Source organism: Bison bison, unplaced genomic scaffold (assembly GCF_000754665.1).
Source record: "Bison bison bison isolate TAMUID 2011002044 unplaced genomic scaffold, Bison_UMD1.0 scf7180017864093, whole genome shotgun sequence".
Classification (NCBI taxonomy): Eukaryota; Metazoa; Chordata; class Mammalia; order Artiodactyla; family Bovidae; genus Bison; species Bison bison.
The window spans coordinates 209531-222917 of NW_011494665.1; the positions used below are offsets into that span (position 1 = coordinate 209531).

The window sequence follows — 13387 nt, forward strand, 5'->3', positions numbered from 1 at the left end:
CGCCCCAGAGGCCCTCTGCCCACAGCTGCATTCCTGGTCCCTGTTACTCAGCCCAGGAAGGTCTGCCAGCTCATCCCAGCTCAGCACTTGGCTGGGAGCTTTCACTTCCTCCAGCTGGCCTGGCTCCTCAGCCACCTCAGCAGCGCCTGCTGGAGGGGATTTCTTGTCCCCTGGTCGGGGTGGGGGGGGCGGGGGCGGGGATGAAGGGAAGGATCAGGGGGTGTCCAGGCAGGGGGATCCCCTGAGGCCCTGCTGATGGGAATGAGATGAAAGGAACTGACACTGAGTTTGTGCTGGGGGAGAGGGCAAGGGGTTGCTGGAGGGCTGGTGGGGGGCGGGGGAGAGAAGGGGCTGTAGAAGCCAGGTCGGGAAGCTGGGGGCCTGGGTTTGATTTCCAGCTCTGAAGCACAGGTGAGAGACAGGAGGGCAGGAGAAAGACAAAGAGGTAAGAAAAAAGAAACAATAAGGAGAGGCAGGGACGGAGACAGGGCAGGCTGGGTGAGCGGTTGGGGAGGCACTCGCAAGAAGGAAAACAGGCTCAGCGGAGGCAAGACAGACCGCTTGGTTTGTAGACAGTATGATTTGTAGACATCAGACGTAAGGAACAGAGAAACCAAGGGAAACTGAAACAGAAAAGTATAAACAACAGAGAGAAAAGAAAATGATGGAGCTGGGGAAGTAAGGCAAGAGAAGGCTTGGCGGACGGGAAGTGGAAAGGAGGAAGAAGGAGACTTGAGCGGGGAGAGGAGAGAAACTGTAAGGAAGGAGGAAACAGTTGAAAATTAAAGGTCAAACAAAGCGAAACAGAGACGTGGAGGGGCCAGACCAAGGCAGGGGTGGGTGTGGGGCTGGAAGCTGGTCTCCTGACACCCTAATCCACATCCCCCAGCCCATGGGGCCTTAAGGGGTCTGGGACTTCCCCCATGACTTTTAACTGCCCTTCCTGCCAGCTCTGGGGGTGGAGCATGGGGGTGTCTGGCTTTGGGTTTCTACTCCATGGAGTTACACAAACCTTTTAAATCCCACGGCCCCCAGGGACCATGGAGGCAAAAGTCAGAGACAGTCTGCAAGGGGCTGGAGGGGCTGAGGGGAAGAGGAGGTAAAGATCTGAGACCCCTGGGTGTGGGGGTGGGGCGGAGAAACTGAGGACAGGAGCCAGCTGAGATGGAGCCTGGAGATGGAGCTCAGGGCTGGGGAAGGAGGAAGAAAGGGTTCAGGAGGAGTCCAATGAGCCTGGCAGGAGCAGTGGCAGAGAAGGCAGTGTCTCTCACGGGTGTGGGCTGATGGCCTGCGGGAGGGAGCCAGGGTTCAGCTGGCTAGATTCCCAGCCAGGAAGCATCCAGAAGGGGTCCTCTGCCCTAGAGTCTCTAGGTCTGACAGAAAGGACAAGATGTCCTTGGTGAAGAAGGACATCTATCCCAGCTCCTCCCCCAAACTCCCCAAGGAAAAAGGTGTTGGCTTTGCCCTTCCCAGGCTCCCAGCCAGTCTTGCTCGCCCACCTAAGCTGCTTTCACTAATAGCATTAAGGAAGGTCTCAGGACTAACACTCCCCACTTGGGGCTGAGATCAAGGGGAGAGACTAGAGGCTTCTAATCAGATTGGGGATTTGGTGGTGGGTGGTGGTGGGGGGGAGGGATACACACTTTGCTCAGTGCTCACCAGCAGAAGATATTACCCACCCCACCTCACCCCCAGCCCACCAGCCTGTATTTCCCTGGTTGCCCCTCTGGGCTGGTTTCTCCACTCCGATCTTTCCTTCTCTCCTGTGGTGGTATCTGGACCTCACCTGTGTCCACAGCATCCAATTTCCGCAATGCTATTTGTCTCTGATTCACTCTTTTCCTCGCTGACTCACTTGCCCTCTCTTTCAGCTGCCTTTGAATTTACAGTCTGTCTTCCCACTGCATCAATCAAGCAGTCACTGAGAAGACTTGGTTGTGTCCAAACAATCAGATTATGGGGACAATCCACTTTAGCCCCTTAGAAGGGCCAACAACAAAGTGTCTTTGAGGCACAAATTTCATACTTTGCATGGAGGCAACCTTGGTCTTGAACTCTGAGGGTTTTTTAATTCTGGGTGTGTTCCTGTCTTTCTCACTCTCTCTGTATTCCACTCTGCCCATCTGATGTCCTCTGGCTTCCTGGGGTTCCCACTGATCATCTTTCAGGCAAAGAGCCCACTCCTTAGGTTTAATGGGAGTGCCTCTTTCAGAACCCCAGGGCCTCCTGCCAGCCTTGCCCCTGCTCCCAAGTTTTCTGCCCTGATTGATTACAGCTGGGAGCCTGGAGTCAGACAGACCTGTTTCCATCTGGCTCCACCACTTGCCCTGGGATCTTATGCAAGTCTCCTAATCTTTTGAACCTCAATTTCCTCAGCTTGCAAAATGAAGATAATGATACCCATCACAAAGGATCATTGTGAAGATTCAATGAAGTAACTAACATAAGGGAAAAAAATGTCAAGCCCAATGCTAGGTGCATGATAGGGGCCCAATTCATATTAACTAAACCCTTGAAAAGGTAAAATCTGCTTGGGACATTTCGTTTGGCTCGTTTGGCTGGCTAAGACTTACTGTCTATTTTATCATTGTTATCTCTGTTGCTTTTCTTAAATAATGACCTAGAACCTACATGTGTTGCAATGGGCCCTTGCCGTTGGTCAAGGGGATTAATCATATTATTAATAATCAGAATAATGGTAAGACAATAATAATAATTGCTTGCTACTATAACCCATCAGGAAATACAAAGCCCTTAAGAGCAGGCTCTCTGATCATTCAAGATTGGGTTATGATCCTTTGTGATTTATGGTTCTCAATACTCATCCTCTCAGGCCATTGCACTGATCCTGTAGTCCGGGCGGGAGGGGCTGTGCAAGGCCTGTTAGAGCTGCCCCCACCTCAATCCCCAGCCCACAGGACAAGAGGGAGGGAGCTGGGAGAAGGGGGGAATAGACAGAGTAGGAACACCTCCCCCCAGCCTTGGGGAGCATTGCCACCAGAATGTGGGTTAAAATCAGTCCTAATGAGCTGGATGAACCTAGAGCCTATTAAACAGAGTGAAATAAGTCAGAAAGAGACATATGGTATATGTCTGGGATCTAGAGAGATGGTACTGATGAGACTATTTGCGGAGCAGCAGTGGACACGCAGACATAAACAGACCTGTGGACACGGTGGAAGAAGGAGAGGCCGGGATGGATTGAGAGACTAGCACGTGTAAAATGCAAAATAGACGTTTTCATGTATAAAATGGAGAGCTGGTGGGAATTTGCTATGTGACACAGGGAGCTCAGCCCAGTGCTCTGTGACCACCCAGAGGGGCGAGATGAGGAGGGAGATGGGAGGGAGGCTCTGGAGGGAGGAGATATGTGTGTCTCTGTGGCTGATTCACTCTGATATGTGGCAGAAACCAGCACAATAAGGTAAAGCAATTATCTTCCAATTAAAAGAATTTTTTTTTTTTTTTTTAAAAGAAGTATGAGGAATTACGGTTAAAACAGCCAGAGCAATGCTTGGGTGTGAAGGTAGAAGTAAAACCCGCTCGTCTCTGAGGGTTCCCCGTGGCCAGCTCAGGGACCCCTGCAGAAAAGGGTGGACTAGAGGGAAGACACTTGGCAGGGCTCAGCAGCAGTGAGGATTTCCACACCCAGAGCCAGCAAGCTCCTCAGACATGCGAGGATCCAAGAAGGACCCTCACAAACATGGGAGAAGCCAAGGAGGAGGCTGAGGCATTTAGGAAACCCAGAGTTTGACCTACTTGGACGTAGTATTTTTAATTTTTTTCTTTGAAGGAGCAGGAGAGAGGGTGTGGTAGCCTACCTAGGTGGCTGAATATTATAAATGTTGAATTAAGGTCTTGCTTTGCACTCTTTCACTTAAGAGCTGTGTGTGTGACCCTAGAGAAGTCACTCAGCACCTCTGCGTTCCATCTCAGCAGATAACTTCCTGTGAGGTTCAAGATGTGTCAATTCCTCCCCACAGTGCAGGGCGCCTTGAGGGTCTGCTCTCCAATGGGTTTATTGTTCCCTTCTTGCCAGATCCTAAACCTGAGATCTCAAACCCTCCAGACCAGGAAACTTTATCAGATCCAGCAGGCACGGCAGCCCTAGGAATTATATCTACTTCCTCCAAGGAACACGCCTCCTTGGGCATCTGTCACCTCTGCAGCCCCTATTTCCCCATCCGTTCTCCTGAGCTGAAGTAGGAGAGATCCCCAAGCAGCTGGAGGTTAGACAAAAGAGGAACTTTCCAATGAGTTGCTTCCCAGGTGGCACTAGCGGTAAAGAACCCTCCTGCCAACGCAGGAGACCTAAGAGACACGGGTTCCATCCCTAGGTTGGGAAGATCCCCTGGAGAAGGAATGGCAACCCACTCCAGTATTCTTGCTTGGAGAATCTCATGGACAGAGAGAAGAACCTGGCAGCTACAGTCCCTGGGATCACAAGAGTTGGGCACGAATTAGCAACTAAACCACCACCACCACCATAGTTGGTTAACAATGCTGTGTGCATTTCCGCTATACAGCAAAGTGATTCAGTTATACATATATACACATCCCTTTTCATATTCTTTTTCATTATGGTTTATCACAGGGTGTTGAATAGTTCCCTGTGCTATACAGTACGACCTTGTTATCGGAATTCCTCAACTTCTTAACACCCACAGCCCCTTGATGCTGTTTCCCGTGGGTTCTTGCTACTCACAGTACAGCCCACAGACCAGCAGCACTGAGATCACCTAGGAGCTCGTTAGAAATGCAGAATCTCAAGTTCCACCAAGTCCCACTGAATTAGAATCTGCATTTTAAAGAGATCCCCAGGCGACTCTTATGCACATTAGAGTTTGAGAAGCACTTTTACAGATGATTTAAGTCTTAAGGCAGCAGAATATAGGAGAAAGTGCTGTGGAATAGGAGTGGGGGGTGGGGGGCGGCCACACATGGTGTAGCAAGTCACTTTCCCTCTCTGAGCCTCATCTGGCAAGTGAGGAGGCTACTCCAGATAAGCTCTCACTTGCCCCCAGACCTGACGGCCTAGAAGTTCTAGTTGAGAACAGCGCTTGCCTCGTGCCAACTGCAGTAGAGATGGAAACTCAGAGCCCAGGTGGTGTGAGCCGGTCCCCTGTTGGTGAGCGAGCTGTTGAAACAGTCAGGTAACCCCACTGCGTCTGGCCCAGCCTGAAGCAGGCCTCTCGCTCTGCCGAACCCATCCCCCTCCCATCTCTCCTTGTCCTCTGGTCTGTCGGCTCCTCCCGCACCAGTGACATGGAAGCCAGCCAGCCTTTCACGCCACCCTCAGTCCCATCCAGAAGGTGTCGGGACAAAGACAACTCCTCCCCTCACCTGCAACAGGCAAGTTTATCTCACTAGGGCTGGTCCCCCAGTCTTCTCCCGTCTCACCAGCTGCCCCTGTCCCACCCCAAGCTAAACTGGGAACCAGCAAGATTCCTTCTTCCTCGTCCAAGGTTCACTAATGCAGCAAATATTTAGAGAGCTTCTGTGAGTACAAGACCCTGGGTTAGGCTGAGATCTGGGGCGCCAGCAGTGAAAGAGGCGCCCAGGGTTCCTGAGCGCAGGCAGCTGACGCGCTGAAGGGGAAGACGTAGGCGAGACATAAAGTGACATCCTTGCTACATCCCTCACCGTTCAGTGATTCTACCAAGAATCATTTCTTGAACATCCATGAAAAGGCAGGTGCTCTGCTAGGCACTTGAGACTTCTCAGTGAGTAAACACACAAGAGTCCCTCCTCTTCTCAAATGCAAAATCATTCTAGGCATTAGAAAGGTGTGGGTCTGTCAATCTGCCACCTCCTTCCCTTCAAGGTTTAGAAAGAGCCAACGATTAATTACATTTTAGCTTGTCTTCTCTTGGGAAAAACCTCAATCCTGTTAAGCCCTGAGAAGAGATCTCATTCTCTGTCTAAATCCCCCAGCAGGGGAAGGATCTAGAGGGCAAGATCTAGACCCTTTGCATTCCTCTCCATCTATTTAAGTGGCTCAGCCTCAAACCCCGAGTCCTGGGTCAGCCCCTGGCCAGTGAGGAGGTCCCCAGGGGAGGTTTGGCCCAGCCTGGCTGTGGGGCAGTGTCCTGCTCAGACCCCACTCCCCTTCCCCAGTCTCCCCCTTCTTCTCTCTTTCCTTCCTCTTTCACTTCCTTCTCCCCTGCCTTTTTCTTTCCCTTCCTGCTAAGGGGACTATTTCCCCCCCAAGGCCCAGACGCAGCCCTCGCTCCCTGGGAGTGGACCATGCACTGCAGCTGCTTGGCCAAGGGCCTCTCTGCCATCTCCGCTGCTGGTAACGCCTGGATCCCAGGTGAGCCTCTGCCAGGGGTCCCAGCGGTGCCCCAGAGGAGGCCTCGGGGAGCAGTGGGGCAGTGCTGACTCCCCTCTCCACCCCAGGCCTGGCCTTCCCCGACTGGGCCTACAAAGCCGAGTCGTCCCCGGGCTCCCGGCAGATCCAGCTGTGGCACTTCATCCTAGAGCTGCTGCAGAAGGAGGAGTTCCACCATGTCATTGCCTGGCAGCAGGGAGAATATGGGGAATTCGTCATCAAGGATCCAGACGAGGTGGCCCGCCTCTGGGGCCGCAGGAAGTGCAAACCACAGATGAATTACGACAAGCTGAGCCGGGCCCTCAGGTGAGAGGAGGCAGCCAACGTGACCAGAGAGGGAAGAGTTCAGACAAAAAGGCTGTGGTTTCTGGCACCCCTGTCCAATTCCCGCCCCTCTGAGGCTTGGGAAACGCTCTGGAGTGTGTCTAGCGGTTATCCAAGAACAGCTAGGGGTCAATCTTGCCAATCTTGGGGAGCGGGGATATGGCTGGGTCTCCTGAATGCATCCTCCCTGCCAACCTCCTGCTCTCATCCTTGGGATCTCCAGATATTACTACAATAAGAGGATCCTGCACAAGACCAAAGGCAAAAGGTTCACTTACAAGTTCAACTTCAGCAAGCTCATCATCGTTAACTACCCTCTGTGGGAGATCCGGACGGCCCCGTCCCCCTGCTTGCTGCTGGGGGCCCCTGCTCTATTTCAGCCAGCGCTGCTCCCCACGGGTGTGCAGAGTGAGGTAGGCACGAAAGCCGGGCCTGTCCCCAGAGCTCCACCAGGCCTCGCCTCTCCATCCAGAATGCCCCCACCCTCCTCTCTGCCTTGGGGGCCCATTAGCTTTCAATGTTCTTCTCCCCCTGCATCCAAGTCCCCGAGTGTCCCAGGGGCAGAAGTGATATTCTGAATCACCCCTCCATTTTTAACAATCCCAACAATATAGCCTGTGAGAGAGGGCAACTCCTTCTGCACCAGGCATAACTCCTTTAATGATGGGTCACAAGGAAGGGGGTTGGGTCTCCAGAGAGGGTGCAGGACATGTGGGCAGTGCTGACTTAAGAACCATTATGAGACTATTTCATTATTTTAATGACTGGTTGTTAAACAATGTGTACTGTGGAATACATACCAAGGAGGGACCGTTCCACCCCCGTGCCTGCCTCTCCTCACTCCCCAGCTCCTACACAGCATGCTGTTCACCCATCGGGCCATGGCGGAGCAGCTGGCTGGACACTGGACCCCTCAAGGGCCACCAGAGGCCTCTGGGAACAAGAAGGGGAGCAGCAGCAGTGTCCACCGTGAGTGCTCGCGCCTGGAGAGGGCCCAGGGAATTTTGAACAGAGGAGGGGAGAACCCTTCAGATTGAGCACATGGAAGAGCGGGCATGAGTCCGGGAACACATCGTGTATACAATCAACAAACATTTAGTGCACACCAGCTATTTACTCAGAGAAGGCAATGGCAACCCACTCCAGTACTCTTGCCTGGAGAATCCCATGGGCGGGCGAGCCTAGTGGGCTGCCATCTATGGGGGTCACACAGAGTCAGACACAACTGAAGCGACTTAGCAGCAGCTGCTGCTATTTACTAGGTGTGGGGGTCCACGTGTGAAAGACGGCCCTCAGGATGCTCAGAGACAAGTGAGGAGCAGAAACAGGAGGGTGGTCAGTGCCCAGTACTGGGATTCAGGGAAGCGCAAGGTGCGCTTGGGGCTTCCTGGAGGAGGCTACACCTGAGCAGGTGAAGAAGATGGAGAAAGATGTCCAGGCAGATGGAACAGCATTTATAATGGAAAAAGCTGCCAATGAGCGTAGTCAAATCTGAAGATCTGCTGGTAGCTTACATGGTCAGAGTGAGGCATGTCAGGAGCAGGGATGAGGAGAAAGAGGAGAGACACAGCTGACAAGATGATGCTGGCAAGGGAAATGGGCGTTTAGTCCCAGAAAGCCTCAGAAGCCATGCTGAAGGGCTTGGACTTAATCCTGAAAGCAAAAGGAACCCAGAGGGAGAAACGTGTCCAGATGTTCATTTTACAAAGACAACTTGGGATGTATGTAGAGTTGGGGATGTAGGATGCCTACAACCGGTGTTGGAGGCTTTTGAAGATCTAGGTAGCTGGTGACGGAGCCAGAACCAAGGCAAGGGCCTGGGTGCAGAAGGAGGCCCAGTTGAAGAGAAATTGGGAAGATACATTTCACTCATTCATTCACTCATTACTTCTTTCAACAGACAGCTCATGAGCTCCTGTTGAATGTGCCAGGCCCTGTCCTAGGGCTTGGGGCACCAACGTGAGCAAGATTGCCTTTATAAAGCTTGTAGGCAAGAGGGATATTCAATTAATAAGCCAACAAACTGACAAGTATTGGTATCTGTACCAAATGCTAGAGAAGCTCAGGGTGCAGAGAGCAGCCAGGAAGACTTCCTTGACAAAGTGGCATTTGAGCTGAGACCCAGAATGTAAACTGGTGCCAGCTTAGTTCAGAGGGAGAGAGGCAAGCATATGGCAAGCAGAGAGCACAAAGTGTGCAAAGGTTCTGGGGCAGGAAAGAGGCACTGGGAGCTCACCAGTGTGGCAGCACACGGCGATTGAGGGGGACACGGTAAAAATGCAGGCAGGGGCCTCCTCTTCTGGGGCTGTAACCTGGGGAGCAGCAAAATCAGATTTTTTGACAGAGATCCTTGACCAACCATAGGCTCTTCTGCAGAGGCCCACGACATGTCCCTCCACTTCTGGCAATTTTGTGGAACAAAGACCCTTGGCCTTAGCCCCACTCCAGTGCAGCTGGGAGTCCAGAGGTCCCACCTCCCAGAGAATGCAGAGCACCTGGCTCCAGGCCCTCACGAGTGCAGCCAAGGCTGTGGGTGTGGGGTGGCCCAAGGCCTGCCAGGACTCGCAGGGCCACAAGTCAGGCAGCCTAGAGCAAGACAGCACCTGAACACCTCCCTGTTCTTCCACTCTCAGCCACCCCTTCCTAGTTCTGGGAATGCCCTGGGCACAGAGCTTCTCTCTTTGAGAAACTATCAGGGGGAAAAAAAAAGTATTCCCTGGCGAGCCCCAGCTTGGAGTTGTTTCGCACCTCCCTGCCCTCTGTGGGTACAGGCCCTACCTGTGCTGGGGCCCTGAGGCATGCTCAGCAGGTTAGGTCACTGGAAGGCCAGCAGCACCCACATGGCCCACTTCTGGACTGGGATTCCAGAAGGCGGTGCCAACCCCTCACTCCGCCTTCACTCTCAACTGCTTCTGGGCAGCCGAGAGGCCAGGACTACTGAGCCAGCGGCAGGAAGCCACAGGGCTAGAGCTAGGAATGGGAGGGGAAAGGGAGGAAGGCTCTTAGAACCATCCCCTCCACTTGCCTGCTCAGCTGTGGGGCTCTGAGGGAGATGCTGTCCTCGGAACCCCCAAGGGATACAGCCTTGCTGGGGAAAAACAACAGTCCCCGCTTCACCTAAGAATCCAAGGAAAGGACAGTGATTCAGGAGAAGGTACATGCTGGGCTTCCCTGGTGGCTCAGGTGGTCAAGAATCCATCTGCAATGCAGGAGACCTGGGTTCAATCCCTGGGGGAGATCCCCTGGAGAAGGGACTGGCTACCCACTCTGGTACTCTGGCCTGGAGAATTCCATGGACAGAGGAGCCTGGCATTCTACAGTCCATGTAGAGGCTACATTCCATACTTGTATGACCTTTGCTTCCCTGGTGGCTCAGATGGTAAAGAATCCTCCTACAGCGCAGGAGACGTGGGTTCAATCCCTGGGTTGGGACGATCCCCTGGAGGAGGAAATGACAACCCATTCCAATATTCTTGCCTGGAGAATTTCACGGGCAGAGGAGCCTGGAGGGCTACAGTCCATGGGGTCTCATAGTGTCAGACACAACTGAGCGACTAAGACAGATACACAACGCTGGCAGGGGTGTCCATGCTTTGCCTCATGAAAGATTATCTTAACTGTTTTCCCCTTTCACAGATCCAATGTCAGAAATTTGTTCTTACCAAATAAATTGGATGAATTAAGTAATAACTAGATGGTTTTTCCGGAGAAGGCAATGGCACTCCACTCTAGTACTCTTGCCTGGAAAATAAATCCCATGGACGGAGGAGCCTGGTAGGCTGCAGTCCATGAGGTCGCTAAAGAGTTGGACACAACTGAGCGACTTCACTTTGACTTTTCACTTTCATGCACTGGAGAAGGAAATGGCAAGCCACTCCAGTGTTCTTGCCTGGAGAATCCCAGGGACGGGGGAGCCTGATGGGCTGCCATCTGTGGGGTCACACAGAGTCGGACACGACTGAAGCGACGTAGCAGCCGCAGCAAACGGTTTTTCCAGGTTTCACCAGCTACAGCCCTGCTGGTGTTACCACCTTGAGTTCATACTTGACCTTGCTAAGAAAAAAATGTGGAACTGGACTTAGGTTTTGTTTGTTTGGTTGGTCGGTTAGTTGTTTTCAATAATTTTATGTATTTGGCTGTGCAGGCTTTTCTCTAGCTGTGTACACAGGCTTCTCATCACAGTGGCTTCTCTTGTTGCCAAGCACAGGCTCTGGGGCATGCGGGCTTCAGTAGCTGCGGCACACGGGCTTAGTGACAACTCCCGGGCTCTAAAGCACGGGCTCGATAGTGTGGCGCATGGTCTTAGTCGGGCTTCCCAGGTGGCTCAGTGGTAAAGAATCCCCCTGCCGACACAAAAGACCCAGGTTCGATCCCTGGATCGGGAAGATCCCCTGGAGTAGGAAATGGCAACCCACTCTGGTATTCTTGCCTGGAAAATTCCATGGACAGAGGAGCCTGGAGGGTTCCAGTCCATGGGGTCTGGAGAATCAAACATGACTGTGTGTGCACGTGCGCACGCACATGTGCCCGCACACACGCATGCGTACACACACACACACACACACACACGGGCTTAATTGCTCTGCCGCATATGGGATCTTCCCAGACCAGGGATTGAATTCATGTCTACTGGATTGGCAGGTATATTCTTTACCACCGAGCCACCAGGGAAGCTCTGCAGTTAGGTTTTTTGAACTATAGGAAGTGGTGTGAAATTCTATATAATCATTCTCAGAGATCCCAGGCTAGGAACCCCTATTGTAGGATCCTGGGGAAATGGGGTAGATTTGGAAGGAGGGAGAGCTTCTTGGAGGAAGAGAGCTATGGGCCAGAGCCAGCCAGAGCAGGGGAAGGCTAGGGTTCACCCCACACACATTGGCCTCACAGCTCTGCAGGCCCCTTTGTACCCGTGACACTGCTTGATCTTAGCTGGGAGAGGAGGTTTTATGGATGAAGAAACTGAGACCTGAGAATTTAAATGACAAACCCAGAGCGACACAGCCAGCTCTTTGCCAGACTAGAACAGAACTAGAGTCTTCTTCTAAAGGGATGAGGAGAGAGAAGAATGGATCCATTGAATTATGGCAAAGAATAGCCTCAATTCATTCATCCAATGCATTTTTATTGAGCACTTAATACACGCCAGGCTGGGCTGGATCCCAGGATCCAAAACAAAACAGACGCAGTTCCTGCCCCCACAGTGTCGGGGACACAGATATTAAGTAATCTCACAAATGACTCCTGATTCTGAACAACAGGCCCTGGAGGAGAGAACCAGGAAGGAGAGGGGGAGGGTTGTCCAGGGGCTTTCACCCAGGCTGGGGAGGCATGGAGGCTTCCCCAAAGAAATGACATTTATGATGAGACGTGAAGCAAAGAAAAAAGGAAAGTGCCCGGGTGGGGAGAGAAAGTTTCAAGCAGGAGCAAAAAGAAATAGGAAGTGGGCCATAAAAGGGGGCATCTCCAACGGTGGACACTCACTGACCCTTTCTCTCTCTCCCTCTCTCCCCTTCTCTCTGTCTCTCTCTCTCCCTAGGACTTGGCTCTGCCCCGGTCCCCTGCCGGCTTGGGCCTTGCTGCCACCTGGGGAGCCCCCTGAACGACCTGCCCAGTTTTGCCTCCTTCACCCCTCCCCTACCACTCGCTGTCCCCTCCAACTGGCCCTGCCTCTCAGCACCCTTCTTGCCCCCTGTCGCCCCAGAGCTGCCCTTCCCAGGGTCCTCCATGCCAGGCACCCTGCTCCCAGGACCCATTTGTGCCCCAGCAGCCCAGCATTTTCCAGAGCTTCCACTGTTGGCCAGACTGGCGCAGGGGGCTGAGGAGAGGCTCCGACTCTGGTCCCTGAGGCCCGAGGGGCTGGAGGTAAAGCCCGAGACCACGTCAGCTCCCAGGGAGGGCTTCTCCTCAGAGAGACAGGGAACCAGCACTGGAGAGGAAGGCCCCGCATCCCCCAGTCTGGCGAGCTTCAAAGCGGTGTGGCCCCTGGATCCTCCTTAATGGGGGAGGAAGGTGTGAAGTTGGGAGGAGTCCCCCAAACTCCCTCTGTCCTCTTGTCTACCTCCCTCTGGCTTTTCATCTTCCCCTGGCTGGAAGCAGGGTGACTGAAGGGATGGAGCTGGACCCAAGGGGACGGGGGCATCCCAGGGAAGGAGTATATGTAAGGACGGGAAATCCGAGGCAGTGCGCCTCCTCACCAAACTGCTGATCACGTTAAGGAGACATTCTTAATCTCAATTTTTTTCTTTTTTGAGGGAGATGAGAAAGAGGTTCCCATCATTTGAAAGACCCCATACCTGCCCACACAAGAGGGGAAATTAAGAGTCTAAGCTGGGAATGGGTCAGGAGTTGTTTTGTTCCCCAAGTCTCAGGGCAATTTCTTTCTTCTGTGGGCCACTGTCCCTCACCCAGGCTAAGGTGTCCCATCTCTTTCCTGTGCCTCCACGTGCTTCTCTCCTACCCCTCTGCTTTCTGTGACCCTGGGAGCTCCTGTCACCTTCTTTCTCCAAGACCTAAGCAAGTGGGATCAGGAGGGACGGGCCTCCTCAGCTCTGTAACTCTCCACTGCAAACCACAAATAAAATGCCCTTGGCAAACCGCCCTCTTGGCTGACCACCCACTGCTACCCTCTGATCTGGTGTGGAGCTAAAGGCCACCCAAGATTTCTGATGGGAAGAGGTGGGAGGAGGGGGTCTGGGAGGGATCCTGAGGCCTAGTAGAAATCAAGCCAGCCAG

At 53.0% G+C, this 13387-nt stretch overlaps 1 protein-coding gene across 1 annotated transcript; it reads left to right on the top strand.

Moving 5' to 3' along the window:
* Positions 1-6246: 6246 nt before the first annotated feature.
* Positions 6247-12652, top strand: ETV3L (ets variant 3-like). The gene is made up of 5 exons (XM_010838200.1): positions 6247-6313; positions 6400-6637; positions 6879-7068; positions 7504-7624; positions 12192-12652. Exons 1-5 carry the CDS (start codon positions 6247-6249, stop codon positions 12650-12652), a joined length of 1077 nt encoding a protein of 358 aa, XP_010836502.1.
* Positions 12653-13387: the final 735 nt, after the last annotated feature.

What these genes read in the sequence shown, in the direction of transcription:
- ETV3L (XM_010838200.1), top strand. Translation starts at nt 6,247, where the DNA reads ATGCACTGCAGCTGCTTGGCCAAGGGCCTCTCTGCCATCTCCGCTGCT. An exon ending in AAGCTGAGCCGGGCCCTCAG is followed by an intron (nt 6,638 to 6,878) that starts GTGAGAGGAGGC and finishes TGGGATCTCCAG; the next exon opens with ATATTACTACAATAAGAGGA. An exon ending in GAGCAGCAGCAGTGTCCACC is followed by an intron (nt 7,625 to 12,191) that starts GTGAGTGCTCGC and finishes CTCTCTCCCTAG; the next exon opens with GACTTGGCTCTGCCCCGGTC.